We start from the raw sequence: 13814 nt of genomic DNA on the forward strand, positions 1-13814 counted from the left end.
CCAATAGCCCTTTTAAGAGTCCTAAATTGAATTCTATATGTTTCAGGGGTAACCTGAAAACTTCGCAAAACAGTATTTTAAAATTTACAATCGTCTAAAGCATCTTCACTAGGCATTCCATTGAATCCATTTCGAGCTTTACCAGTTAATTTCGCAATCAGGGTAGGAACTCTCTTACCATCAGGGATTTCATGTATTGCACACAGCTTTCAAAGGTAGTCAGATATTCAGCAATATCGTCCTCTTCACTGGATGCAGGACATAAGTGTTCCCATTTGTGGATTTTTGGAGTGATGGGAGTGGTTGGGGTCGGGGGCCTCTGGTTCTGCTTCTCTAGCAGGTCCAGCGGGGGGTTTCTCTCTCTCTCTCTTTTTCTTCCATAGCCCTTCTGTGTGCAGCCTCCTCTTCTCTGAGCCTCATTTCTGCCTGCCACATTTGAAACTCGCGGTCCTTTTCCTTCTCCGCTGCTTCCAGTCTGACCAGCTCTAGTTTTGTAACTGCCTCACTGGTCCTCATTCTTCTGTTTCTTGTGCTTATTTCTCCTCACCCGAAATAAACAAACAGAAAATAACAAAACTGTGACCTCCTCCTGACTGTTCTTAGTCACTGCACTTAAGACTCACTTAAAATCACAAATATCAGTGCCTGAACTTTGAACTCCACTTGGAGTAACAAGCTGTATATACATCCTGCTCGCTGCGCCGCTGTGATGTTCCCCTCTGCTCCTGGAGAGTTTTGCCTGGGCTTGTTTTAAGCCACGAGGACACATTTTCAGTCTCATAACTATACACATGAAATTACAACCTATAACATCACTATAACAACCATGCTCAGTGCATCATGAGCCTTCCAAAGAGACCCGACATGACAAACTTTGCATTAGATACCACACAATCATACTATAAGGATGAACATGGGGGTGCAGGGTGTTCTCCCGAGTACAGAGCATCACAGTGGTATTGTTAAAGAACTTGGAATAGGCTCTCAAATGTTCAGACATCGCCACTGCCTTCACACTCCTCCACACTCCACACACAGGGCCAAGTGAGGACAAGGAGATGGTCAAGATCACCTTCTGGCCAGCAGCGCTAAGCTCGTGTAGGGGACGGTGTATGGCTCCCTGTGAGTTGGAGGTGGAGTTCCCATCCCAGCGTACACAAAGCCCCCAGAAACATGCTGTCTAAGTTACTCAGAAAACCTCTCCTCTGCTTCCTGATCACTCAGCAGCCCCCTCCTGGTCAGCCTAGAAGCTTTTCCATCGGAACAGGAGAAGCACCCGGTCACGAATCTGTTTGGTTTTCACACCGTACACGATGGGGTTCATCATGGGAGGAAAGAGGAGGTAGAAATTGGCCAGCAGGATGTGTACGTGTGGGGGGACTGGGTGGCCGAACCTGTAAATTATTGAGGAGAGAACCACTGGTGTGTAGGCCACTAAGATGGCCCAAAGGTGGGCAACACAGGTGCTAAAAGCCTTGAGTTTCTCTTCCTTGGATGCCAGGCTTAAGACAGCCCTTAGGATCTTGACATACGATAGGGAGATGAACATCAGATCCAGCCCCACAATGAAGAAAGCAACAATGATCCCATAGATGTTATCAAACCTGGTGTCAGCACAGGCCAGCTTCACCACGGCCATGTGCTCACAGTAGCAATGGGAGATGATGTGTGACCGGCAGTAGGGCAGCCTCCTGAGGACGAAGGGCAGAGGGAGCACTAGGAGAACAGCCCGGGCAAAAGCCGCCAGCCCTATCTTTGCTATCACTGAATTGGTCAGGATGGTGTCATACCGCAGGGGGTTGCAGATGGCCACGTACCTGTCGAAGGCCATGGCCAGCAGCAGAGCAGTCTGCATGATGGAGAACGAGTGAAGGAAAAACATCTGCACCAGGCAGCCGTTTAAGCTGATCTCCCTGGAATTAAACCAGAAGATGCTCAGTATTTTCGGCATGGTGGTTGTGGATAAAACCAGGTCGATGACGGCCAGCATGGTGAGGAAATAGAACATGGGCTTGTGTAGGGAGGGCTCTGTCTTGATAACATACAAGAGGGTGCAGTTTCCTAGAAGGGCCACGGTGAACACTGAGGAGAAGGGGATGGAGATCCAGAGGTGCAGAGATTCCAGCCCCGGGATGCCTGTCAGGAAGAACACTGATGGATCAGAGCCTGTGCTGTTGGAATCTGACAGGTTGTCTTGTTGTGGCATCTTTTGCAAGTCTGACATCAATGTCTTTCCTTTCAATAAAACATAACACGTGAAATGAACAGACCCTGTAAATTAAATACATGCTAGGGGCCAGTCTCAGCTCTGGAAGAAGTGGATTGACCTCTTTCTGAGTTCATCAGTCATGTTGCAATACTAATCATACAAACACTTATATTTTTCTGTGCAAAATCATTTAAAGTTCTTAGAATGTCATTACAAGTCATGAGTTACGAACCCCACTTGGTTACAAATATCCTACCTGGTGTATCTTGCTACTAGAAGATGCATATTGTTTAGTGTGCATTCTCCCGTGAAGTACCTAGTATATCTGGCCGCACGGCACATATTTTCAGCCTAGAAATATCTGGCATGTTAAGCTGCATGTAGCAAGATGTGCCTGGTACATTCAGCAGCACATTCTGGGTTTTCAGCCTGGATGTACGTAGTACATCGGGAACATGCATGAGTAGTGCTATTTTGATCTCAGCTTCAGAGCCCGAGCCTCAACATCTACACAGCTATCCTCGAGAAGCACAAGCCTGCATCTGTCAACCCGAGCTGTGAGACTAACTGCCGCTCGCTGCGTAGACATAGCCAAAGAACCTATGAGTCTGATCCCGCTCCCATTGAAGTCAGGGGAAGAACTCCCCACCGACTTCTGGGATAACTGAGCTGTTTTTTTTAGGTGACAAATCTGAGGAACTGTCCCAGGTGTCAGCAGAGGAGGTTTTGGAACAAACTGATAAATTAAACAGTAATAAGTCACCAGGACCACATGGGATTCACCCAGGAATTCTAAAGGAACTCAAATATCTAATTGCAGAACTACTAACCCGGGTATGTGACCTATCACTTAAATCATCCTTTGTACCAGATGACTGACAAATAGCAAATGTGATGCCGATTTTTAAAGAAGGTTCCAGAGGTGATCCGGCAATTACAGCCTAGTGAGCCTAACTTCGGAGCCAGGCGAATAGGTTGAAATGATAATAAAGAACAGAATCATCTCTCACCAATCTAGTAGAATTCGTTGAGGAGGTCAACAGACATCTGGACAAGGGTGATCCAGTGGCTATAGTGTATTTGGGCTTTCAGAAAGCCTTTGACAAGGTTCCTCACCAAAGCCTCTTAAGAAAAGTAACATGTATTCAAAACAGACTTTGAAGAGAAGAAATGTTATGATATAAAAAGTCCAAATGAACAGAGATGCAGAGACTATTTTCACAAAGGGAAAATTATTACAAGCTGCTACAAGCCATACTGACGTAAGGTTGTAGAAAAAATTATTAATTATTTCACGAACTGAGAAAAAATTGTGATCAAATAATTATGGAGTCATAGATTTTAAGGCAAGAAGGGACCATTCTGATCACCTGCTCTGAACCCTTTTCAATCTGTTAACAACCTTTTTGAAGTGTGGACACCGGACCTAGAAATAGTGCCCAATGATGTTCTCTCCAAGCTTCACACCTCTCTATTTCCACTCCCTATTCCCCTGCTTGTACATTCAAGGAGGTCACTTGTTGTCTCCATCACCACACTGCAGTGGGACCTCATGTACAGCTGGTTACACATCATCACTCTGAGTTCTCTTTTGAGTCAGTGCTTTCTAAAACAGAGCCCCCCATCCTGTAAGTATGATCTACAGCCTTGGTTCCTCGATGTAGGACCTGGCATTTAGTTGTAATCAACTGCACGTTGCTCAAGTGAGCCCAGTTTAGCAAGCGATTGAGATCGTTTTATAGGACTGCCCTGTCCTAATCATTACTTGCCTCTCTGCCAAAACATATGTCCCCCAGACTGAAATCTCCCATGATAACAGAATTACACAATAGTGAATCTCTCACAATGCAATTGCACCAGGGGAGAGAACTATGGCTCTGTGTGTAACCCAAACATCCCTGATTTTTGGAATACTCAGTGCTTTCTTCACATCATTTTTTTGTCTTTTGATGGAATTAAATAGTTCTCTTCTAAATGACCAGCCTCACTCTGCTCTCACTAATACGGGTGTGAATCCAGAATCATTCCAGGTTTCCACAAGTGTAATTGACAGCAGATTTCGCCCCAAGCTTTACATTTACTTTAAAAATCTCCTATTTAGAAAGATCCTGGATTAGCTTTAATCTAAACTGCCCCAGCTCACCTGAACCCTGGCTGCGTCTCCTTCCCTCAGCACATGCTGAAGTCACACACAAACTGCAGGACTCTGCACTCAGCCGGGATCAACTGGGTGAGAGTATTTATACCTCCTAATGACCCCCTGCTGACTTTACTCCCCAGGTGGGAGGTGAGAGACTTGGGTCTCTATAGAGGTACGTTTGGTGGGGGCTGTGACTCGACCTGTTCAGGGGGGCCGGGTGTACAGTGCTAAAATAATATGAGATCTGAGCTGTGTTCTATTTCCAGAAATGAAGCGTAAAATGCGGTCGTAAATAATTTGTATTTTATATTAGAGGGAAAAATCAAACAAAAAATTTCCAGAGGAAGCGGGAGAGAGAAAACTCATAAAATATTTAAACAAGTCACGTAACTGAACCCTTCTAGTATCTCTGTTCATCAGAGCGTTTGAAATCTAAGTTCGCTTGCTTCCAGGCTCTCTGCCTAGGATTCATATAAATGCTACTGTCTCTCCTCTCCAGGGCTATACCCCACGTGAGCACTTTTACTTGCTTGCTTTATGAAATGAAGATTTAAGCTAGTTCAATAAACTCTTTAGGAAACTTCTGACTACAAGCAGTGACTGAATGCCCATCCAACACGAGTGGCTAAGATGACACCTCTCTCACTATAAAACGTCTACGATCTCCCCATCTGCTTACACAGATCCTGGAATGTAATTTTACAGCTTCGACTTTGCTTCTAAACGTGTATACTAGTTTTCTTTATATTACGTGTGAAAGACAGCTCGAAATGTGAATTCAGGTGATTTCTGCATTACGAAGAGTATTTGAAAGAAGTCGCTAAATCAGTGGTCCCCAAACTTTTGAGGGTCGCGCACTCCCCCTTATCCCTGTCCTCACGCCCCCCCTCCAGAGCTGGGCTGGGAACGGGGCTGTGGCTCGGGGGTGAGGGGGGTAACGCGAACAGGGGTGTATGGGGGCTGAGGCTGGGTCAGCAGCTGGGGGTGGGTTTGGGGCTGGGAGTGTGACCGTGGCCAGGGGACAAGGCTGGGGGTGGGAGCAGAGCTGCAGCTGGGCTTTGATGGGGACCAGCAGCTGGCATGTGGACAGTTGCAGCTCCGCTCCTGGCCTCGCCACCAGGCTGAGAATTGAGCCATGGCCAGCGGCAGAGGCTTGGGGCTGCACAGGGCCAGGGGTAGAGCAGCCACCAGGCCTTGGTGGGGGCCGGAAGCTGGGACCTCAGCTGGGTGTGGAGCCCTGCGAGGCTAGGGACGGGGCCCGGTGCAGGGCCGGGAGCCGGGGACATGGCTGGGGGCGGGACCGGAGAAGAGCCGGGGGTGGGAATAGGCTGGGTGGTGCTCCCTACCTACCCACCCTGTAGTCGTGGGCCCGGGCCCTGCTATGCCCCGCCGGACGTTCCTCCATGCCCCCCCTGGGGAGCACGCCCCACAGTTTGGGGATCTCTGCTCTAACTGTAAACGTGATTATTAGAAACTGTAGGTTATAAATGTACAAACCAGTTGGTCAGAAGGCAAATATGAGAAAAGTGTTTGTACAAGAACAACGTGTGACTCAAACATAGTGGGGGCGTCCCCTCCTTGAATTGGTACCGAAACAGTTATGACGAGTTACCCTCCCAGGCTTTGCTTCTCTATGCTCTAAACTATACTGACCTGGGATAAAATCACTTGTATTTCAACAGCTTAAAAACACCCCCTTTGCCCACTAAACACTGACACCAGCTTAACTCTAGAGGGCAGTGTCTGGTGGTACACGGTTCAATTATGTACAAAATGGCGTCTTCTCTTTTGAAAACAAAAGAAGGGATTTCAGACCCGACGAGGGTTTTTTATGGAACTCGGTAACGTCAGAACAACAAAACGCTGCTCTGAATTGTTCTGAGCGCCCGGCACTGAGACACTTTTCTGAGATGCTCCTGGCTAATTTAGTGCATTCCCCACATCCGCTGTTCTCTGGATTTCTGAATTCCGAAGCATGTTCTACAGACAGAACCCTAAGGAAATCACTGGGCCTCAGTCAAGGCATGCAACATGTGCTTTGTATTTCGCCACATTCAGGCAAAAATCCTGTGTCTCCGTATATGTCTGGGAATTCATAAGTGACTACGAATTCAGTGAGGTCTGGGTTTCCTGGTTCTACTGTTGTTCTGATTTTTACTGGCTGGCAGAGCAAATCACCTGAAACAAAGAGGTCAGTGCCGACCTGGATAATCCCCTGCAGAAATGGCCTCTTTTTCCTCCAGGTCACCTACCCACAGTGTGCTCACCGCGGCCTTCCCATGCTATCCCCCCGCATCCGCCCTGCAGTCTTTGTGTGTGCTCAGTTGATGTGTTTATTTCAAGGCTTTCGGCACCTGTTTCCCAACTTTGCGCCATCTTAGTGGTCTACACACCAGTGGTTCTCCTTAATAATTCCAGGTTCAGCCACCCAGTCCCCCCGCATGTACATATCCTGATAGCCAATTTCTACCTCCTCTTTCCTCCCATGATGAACCCCATCGTGTACGGTGTGAAAACCAAACAGATTCGTGACCGGGTGCGTCTCCTGTTCCGAGGGAAAAGCTTCTAGGCTGACCAGGAGGGGGCTGCTGAGTGATCAGGAAGCAGAGGATGCAGGAGAGGTTTTCTGAGTCACGTAGACAGCATGTTAGTGGGGGCTTTGTGTACGTTGGGATGGGAACTCCACCTTCGACTCACAGGGAGAAATACACCGTCTCCTGTACGAGCTTAGCGGTGCTGGCCAGAAGGTGATCTTGGCCATGACCTTGTCATCACTCGACCCTGTGTGTGGAGTGTGTAGGAGTGTGAAGGCTCCTTGCACGTTCTCTTGCTTCGCTGGAACATCTGGCCTTTATTATTGATACACCCAGCTACAGCCACGGTTGTGCATGCTGCAGGAACCAATGCTGTATCTGCCCCAGAGGTTCAGTCACTTCTGAGATGTAGCAACACACCAGGGGCCATTTAGGCACCAGAATAAGTGCTCAGTGTTAGGCTCTTTTGTCCCAAACGTGCCACCATGGAAACTGCTGGTGCCAACCCTTTTTTTTTTTTAAACCTGGCCTTAGTTGTGGTGTTTGAACATTTGAGAGTTTGTCCCCAGTGGTTTAACCCTACTACACAGCAGCAGAATGCATCAGGTCGAGGGGTGGGGGGGAGGAAAGGTGTATCTGCCTCAAAGAGCACTTCGAAACTCCCCAAATCCTTACCAGAGTGATCTCAGGCACAAAGTATTTAAAGTTCACTTTCTGATACTGACCATAAATAAATGAAACAGAGTATTGTGTGTGTGTGTGTGTGTGTGTGTGTTAATAAAATACTTGTGAAAAAGTCTTGCTCTACTTTGCTATCACCTTTGCTCCTGTTGTCTAATATATGCTGGATAGCATATAGATATATATCACATTCATAATCTGTATTATCTGCACCGTATATATACTAGTAGTACGCATTAACTACCAATAACATTAACCACAAATTCCGTAACAAAAGAACTAGATAAGTTAAAAAAAGAACTAGATATAGTCATGGAGGTTAGGTCCATCAATGGCTATTAGCTATGTTGGGGAGGGATGGTGTCCCTAGCCTCTGTTTGCCAGAAGCTGGGAATGGGCGACGGGATGGATCACTTGATGATGGCTAACCTAGCGAGGAGGACTTTAAACTAGGTTTGAAGGGGGCAGGTGGCCAAAGCCCACAGATAAGTCAAGAACATGGAGACCTGGAAGAAGGTTTGGAATTTGGGGGAGCATAGGCTGTTATAGCAAGGATAAAGGAGAGACAAGACAGAAGGGGGGGTGGGGAAGCAAATCAGTATCTTAGATGTCTGTATGCTAATGCAAGAAGTATGGAGAATAAGCAGGAAGAACTTGAAATGCTAGTAAATAAACACAACTATGACAGAGTTGGCATCATGGAGACTTGGTGGGATAAAATGCATGACTGGAATATTGTTACAGAAGGGTATAACTTCCTCAGGAAGGACAGGCAGGGAAAAAAGGAGGAGTTGTTGCCTTATATATTAAAAATGTATACACTTGGACCGAGGTTGAGATGGACATAGGAGACAGACGTGCTGAAAGTCTCTGGGGAAGGATAAAAGGGCTACAAAAAAAGTGATGTCATGGTCGGGGTCTACTACAGACCAGCTAACGAGGAAGAAGAGGTGGCTGAGGCTTTCTTTAAACAACTATCAAAATCATCCAAAGCACAGGACTTGGTGGTGATGGGGGACGTCAACTCCCCAGACATCTGTTGGGAAAATAACACGGCAGGGCACAGATTATCCAATGAGTTCTTGGGATGTATTGGAGCCAATTTTTCATTTCAGAAGGTGGAGACAGATACTGGGGAGAGACTGTTCTAGATTTGATGTTGACAAATAGGGAGGAACTGGTTGAGAATTTGAAAGTGGAAGGCAGCTTGGGTGAAAGTGGTCATGAAATGATAGAGTTCATGATTCCAAGGAATGGTAGGAGGAAGAACAGCACAATAAAGACAATGGATTTCAAGAAGGCAGATTTTAGCAAACGCAGGGAGTTGGTAGGTAAGATCCCATGGGAAGCAAGTCTAAGGGGAAAAACAATTGAAGACAGTTGGCAGTTTTTCAAAGAGACACTATTAAGGGCACAAGAGCAAACTATCCTACTGCATAGGAAAGATAGGAAGGATGGCAAGAGACCACCCTGGTTTAACCAGAAGATCTTCATTGATCTAAATCTCAAAAAAGAGTCCTACAAAAAGTGGAAGCTCAGTCAAATTACAAAGGATGAATATAAGCAAATAACACAAGTATGTAGGGACAAAATTAGAAAGGCCAAGGCACAAAACGAGATCAAACTAGCTAGAGACATAAAGGGTAACAAGAAAACATTCTACAAATACTTAGAAGCAAGAGGAAGAGCAAGGACAGGGTAGGCCCATTACTCAATGAGGGGGGAAGAATAATAACAGAAAATGTGGAAATGGCAGAGATGCTCAATGACTTCTTTGTTTCGGTTTTCACCGAGAAGGTTGGTAGTGATTGGATGTCTAAAATAGTGAATGCCAGTGAAAATGAGGTAGGATCAGAAGAGGCTAAAATAGGGAAAGAACAAGTTAAAACTTACTTGGACAAATTAGATGTCTTCAAATCACCAGGGCCTGATGAAATGCATCCTAGAATACTCAAAGAGCTGACTGAGGAGATATCTGAGCCATTAGCAATCATCTCTGAAAAGTCATGGAAGACGGGAGAGATTCCAGAAGACTGGAAAAGGGCAAATCTAGTGCCAATCTATCAAAAGGAGAATAAGGACAACCCAGGAAATTACAGACCAGTCAGCTTAACTTCTGTACCCGGAAAGATAATGGAGCAAATAATCAAGCAATCAATTTGCAAACACCTAGAAGATAATAAGGTGATAAATAACAGTCAGCATGGATTTGTCAAGAACAAATTGTGTCAAACCAGCCTGATAGCTTTCTTTGACAGGGTAACAAGCCTTGTGGATAAGGGGGAAGTGGTAGATTTGGTATATCTTGATTTTAGTAAAGGTTTTGATAATGTCTTGCATGACCTTCTCATAAATAAACTAGGGAAATGCAACCTAGATGGAGCTACTATAAGGTGGGTGTAAAACTGGTGGGAAAACCATTCCCAAAGAGTAGTTATCAGTGGTTCATAATCATGCTGGTAGGGCATAATGAGAGGGGTCCCACAGGGATCAGTTCTGCGTACGGTTCTTTTCAATATCTTCATCAATGACTTAGATAATGGCATAGAGAGTACACTTATAAGTTTGCGGATGATACCAAGCTGGGAGAGGTTGCAAGTACTTTGGAGGATAGGATTAAATTTCAAAATGATCTGGACAAACTGAAGAAATGCTCTGAAATAAATAGGATGAAGTTCAATAAGGACAAATACAAAGTACGTCACTCAGAAAGTAACAGTCAGTTGCACAGATACAAAATGGGAAATGACTGCCTAGGAAGGAGTACTGTGGAAAGGGATTTGGTCATGGACCACAAACTAAATATGAGTCAACAGTGTAACGCTGTTACAAAAAAACAAAACAAACATCATTCTGGGATGTATTAGCAGGAGTGTTGTAAGCAGGGCACAAGAAGAAATTCTTCCACTCTACTCTGCACTGATTAGGCCTCAACTGGAGTATTGTGTCCAGTTCTGAGTGACACATTCCAGGAAGGATGTGTCGCCAAATTGGAGAGAGTCCAGAGAAGAGTGACAAAAATGATTAAGTATCAGAGGGGTAGCCGTGTTAGTGCGTCTGACAAAGTGGGTATTCACCCACAAAAGCTTATGCTCCAATACACCTGTTAGTCTATAAGGTGCCACAGGACTCTTTGTTGCTTTTTAAAAATGATTAAAGGTCTAGAAAACATGACCTATGAGGGAAGATTGAAAAAAATGGGTTTGTTTTGACTGTCAGGGTGGTTAAGCACTGGAATAAATTGCCTCGGGAGGTTATGGAAACTCCATCATTGGATATTTTTAAGAGCAGGTTAGAAAAACAACTATCAGGAATGGGCTAGATAATACTTAGTCCTGCCACAAAAGCGGTCCCTTCCAGTCCTATGATTCTATGATTATCTGTTATGTTCATTCCCTCTAAAGCAGCTGGCCTTGATCACTGTCTGAAGACAGGATACTGGACTAGATGAAACATTGGTCTGAGGAAGTATGGCTGTTCTTATGTTCTTAGGTTCTTAACAGGGATATCGCTGAAACTGGCCTATACCATAATCCTGTTCATTCACTGATGCTAAGAATCCCATAACACCTTGCATTTGCTTAACAAATGATTTGGCACAAGCAGATAGAAAACTTGTCAAAATCAAGATACATTCGTTTCTATGTCTTAGTAGAAGCCAGGGAAGGACCTTCCCAGATCAGTGCCTGGAATGCTAATATCTAAAACAAAGCTAAGGAAAGAACAGAACAACAAGGTAGGGAACTGGAACAAACTGATGGGTTGGATTTTAGTGACGTGTAAAGAAATGTGTCACTTGTAAAATCATATAAAAAATAGCAGCTGAAATTTGTAATGGGGAAGCGCCCCGTCTGGTTATTTGGGCTCTAGAGTCTATTGCATAACAAAATAAGGAACCAAAGTGTGGTCAAACAATACAATTTATCAACAATTCCAGGTAGTTTGAATCACCACCCATAGATATCGCTGCAGAGATCCTATGGCCAATTTTCCTTGGAAAACTTCTGATTTCTGGCACCCTTTGGGGTAGCCAAAGGAGGAAAGGTCCCTCGGCCTCCATGGCATAGCTCCTGCCTGAGGCCCTTTCCCCATAGTGCCAGGGGGGCATGGGCGGAGTTTGGAGGACTATGGGGGCACTGCACCCGAAACTGCATATGTTGCTAGTGGGGGGGCACAATTTAAAGGTTTAGTCGCCTCCCTGAACAGTTTGAGTCACTGCCCCACCCTGGGCAGGCCCCTCCCAGCCACAAGGCTCCCAGAACCACCATGTACAACTGGGAAGGGGACAGCGATGAGGAGTCCTGTGCCTGGAGCCGGCCCCAGCCCCCCTGCTGGTGGAGTAGTGTCTGGCGATGGCCCCCGCTCAGGCCAGAGGAGCCCAGCATCTCTGGCAGGTGGCTGGAGGGTTCATGGCTGTTCCTGCTCACAGCTGCCGCACCCCAGGATCCGTGGCTGTTGGGCCCCCTGGAGTATCGGCCCTGCTGCCCCCCAGGGTCTGAGGCTGGGCAGTGACACTCTGTTTCCAGCTGGACAATGCCGTGATCTGGACCAACATAGGTAACAGCCAGGCCTGGCTCGACTGTATCCCTCTGCCCAGCACTGGTGGCCCCTGCGTCCTTCCTCGTTCCCGGGCAGGGGGGGCGTGTGAGGTGCACCAGGTTACTGGATGGTGCCTGCAGCAGGGCTGCCAGGTGATGACAGCGTTGTTGCCGGGTGTTCAGTTTTTGATGAGAATGTCTGGTTGGAAAGGGAAACTGTGAGCATCTGGGTAGGGGGTGGGGCCTCTGGGGAAGGGATGGAATAGGAGTGGGGCCTCAGAGGCAGAGGTGGGGGGTGTGACGGGTTGGATCACAGAAACCCCCCTGGGAGCTGCCACCCCGATGTGCAAAGACTACCCCTGCTTCTGTTTTCCCTGCCAGCTCAGGACTCCAGCACCCTGTCTTGCTGAGCCAGACACTCCCGTCTGGCTCCAGACACAGACCCAGGGTCTGAATCACTTGTCCCAAAGCTGCAAGTTTACCTGAAAACAGCTCGCAGTAGCGTGCTTGTCTTTAGCACTCAGATGCCCAACTCCCAATGGGGTCTAAACCCAGATAAATCCGTTTTACCCTGCATAAAGCTTATGCAGGGCAAACTCATAAATTGTTCGCCCTCTATAACACTGATAGAGAGATATGCACAGTTGTTTGCTCCCCCAGGTGTTAATACATACTCTGAGTGAATTACTAAATAAAAAGTGATTTTATTAAATACAGACAGTAGGATTTAAGTGGTTCAAAGTAGTAACAGACAGAACAAAGTAAGTCACCAAGCAAAATAAAATAAAATGTGCAAATCTATGCCTAATCAAACTAAATACAGATAATCTCACCCTCAGAGATGCTTCAGTAAGTTTTTCTCAGACTGGACACCTTCCAGGCCTGGGCACAATTCTTTCCCCTGGTACAGCTCTTGTTGCAGCTCAGGTGGTAGCTAGGGGATTCTTCATGATGGCTCCTCCCCCTCTCTCTTCTCTTCCCCCCTTTATATATCTTTTGCATAAGGCGGGAACTCTTTGTCTCTCTGGGTTTCCACCCCCCCTCACTGGAAAAGCACCAGGTTAAAGATGGATTCCAGTTCAGGTGACATGATCACATGTCACTGCAAGACTTCATTACTCACTTGCCAGCACACACATATACAGGAAGACTCACAGGTAAATACAGCCATCTGCAGACAATGGGAGTCATCAAGATTCCAAACCATCATTAATGGTCCACACTTTACACAATTACAATAGGCCCTCAGAGTTACATTTTATATTTCTAGTTTTAGATACAAGAGTGGTACATTTATACAAATCAGATGATCATACTCAGTAGATTATAAGCTTTGTAATGATACCTTACAAGAGACCTTTTGCATGAAGCATATCCCACTTACGTTACAGTCACTTATTACCATATTTTCTCTAAAACCAGCTCAGTTACATTATATTGACTTATTATCAAGTTTTTATAAAACCATATAGACTGCACAACGTCACACCCTCCTCCTGAACTTACTGCCAGAGACTTGGACACTGACCATGGCGGAGGCAGTATACCTAAAATTCATTTTTGGGCTCCCCTATGGGGCAGACACTCCTGTGTCCCCCAAAAGGGAAAGAGACCCTGACCCAGCTGTAGGCTCACAGCTTCCAGCTATGAGGGACCTTTCGCTGGCCAGCAAAATCCCCCCCCTTTCACTCAGGTTGGGTTTGCTTCCAGCT

At 46.1% G+C, this 13814-nt stretch overlaps 1 protein-coding gene across 1 annotated transcript; it reads right to left on the reverse strand.

Moving 5' to 3' along the window:
• Window positions 1–1173: 1173 nt before the first annotated feature.
• On the reverse strand, window positions 1174–2206 carry LOC101944281 (olfactory receptor 52K1-like). Its single transcript, XM_008177766.3, has one exon. The coding sequence runs from the start codon at window positions 2204–2206 to the stop codon at window positions 1244–1246; it is 963 nt and encodes a 320-aa protein (XP_008175988.2). The 3' UTR covers window positions 1174–1243.
• Window positions 2207–13814: the final 11608 nt, after the last annotated feature.

This window comes from Chrysemys picta, chromosome 1, assembly GCF_011386835.1.
Source record: "Chrysemys picta bellii isolate R12L10 chromosome 1, ASM1138683v2, whole genome shotgun sequence".
NCBI lineage: Eukaryota > Metazoa > Chordata > Testudines > Emydidae > Chrysemys > Chrysemys picta.

Excerpts from the sequence above, each read along its gene's own strand:
- LOC101944281 (XM_008177766.3), bottom strand. The coding sequence starts at position 2,206 with ATGCCACAACAAGACAACCTGTCAGATTCCAACAGCACAGGCTCTGAT.